Genomic DNA, 884 nt, shown 5'->3' on the forward strand with positions numbered 1-884 from the left:
CGCTGACTCTGGACCTTTCTGGTTCTCAATGGCAGGAGCAAGAGTGACCGTTGCATGGCATGTATTCCCAGGGGTTTCTCCAGGTTTGAATGTTTCACACATATCTGTGGGTGGGCATCTGCAGCCAGTGCATGGTGGGCCAATTTTATCATTGTTTCTCTGTGTCATGGCTGTTCTCAGTTGAGTGGTGGTGGCCAGCCTGAGGGCCAGCACACAACAGTGCTCGCTGCCGCATGGCTCCCCATGTACCTGAGCCCTTCTTTCTGGGCACCTAAGAAGCAGGGAGCCAGCCAGTCAGAAGACCGGCGCTTCCTGCCCATGGCTCACCATGAGCTGGAGGCCCTCCTTCCAGGCGCCTAGGAGGCAGGGAGTGAGCCAGCCTGAAGATAGGCACTCCTCTCGCATGGCTACCCGTACGCCTGGGACCTTCCCCTAGCATGGCCAGTAAGTGTTCCACCTTAAGTGTCACGATTGAATTAGTTCTTGTCTTTCATGCCTGTAATATCAGCAAGTTTTGAACTTGAGACAGGATGATCATAAACTGTGGTTTGTGGTTTGTTGGTTGGTTTCTTGAGACAGGGTCTGCCTGTGCATATCAGGCTGGCCTGGACCTCGCTATGTAGCCCAAGCTGCTCTCAAAGTCATGGTGATGCTCCTGCCACCCTAGTTCTGGGATAGGAGGCCTGCATCACCATGCACAGCCTTTGATTAGGAGTGTGCAGCAAGACTGGGCAATATTTTACGATCCTGTCTCTAAAGTTTAAATATGCTGGGATGTAGCTCAGCACTTCCCGAGTTCAATCACTAGTGCTGTGGGCAGAAAGAGTCACCCCTGCCTCTTTGTAGCAACTTCCATTTAGTTTCTTAGCCTCATGCAGAGGAAA

The 884-nt window shown here is 52.1% G+C and overlaps 1 protein-coding gene across 1 annotated transcript in view; it reads left to right on the forward strand.

Annotated features, from left to right (window-relative positions):
* The window catches only part of LOC102030471 (putative PRAME family member 26), a 30,005-nt gene extending 29,645 nt beyond the window's left edge, over positions 1 to 360 (forward strand). Inside the window, exon 6 of the mRNA XM_013507567.1 lies at positions 181 to 360. Within this exon, the coding sequence (XP_013363021.1) occupies positions 181 to 360 (180 nt within the window). The remainder of the gene's footprint in view (positions 1 to 180) is intronic.
* Positions 361 to 884: the final 524 nt, after the last annotated feature.

The sequence above is a fragment of the Chinchilla lanigera genome, unplaced genomic scaffold, assembly GCF_000276665.1.
Source record: "Chinchilla lanigera isolate Chin_1 unplaced genomic scaffold, ChiLan1.0 scaffold00131, whole genome shotgun sequence".
Taxonomy (NCBI): domain Eukaryota; kingdom Metazoa; phylum Chordata; class Mammalia; order Rodentia; family Chinchillidae; genus Chinchilla; species Chinchilla lanigera.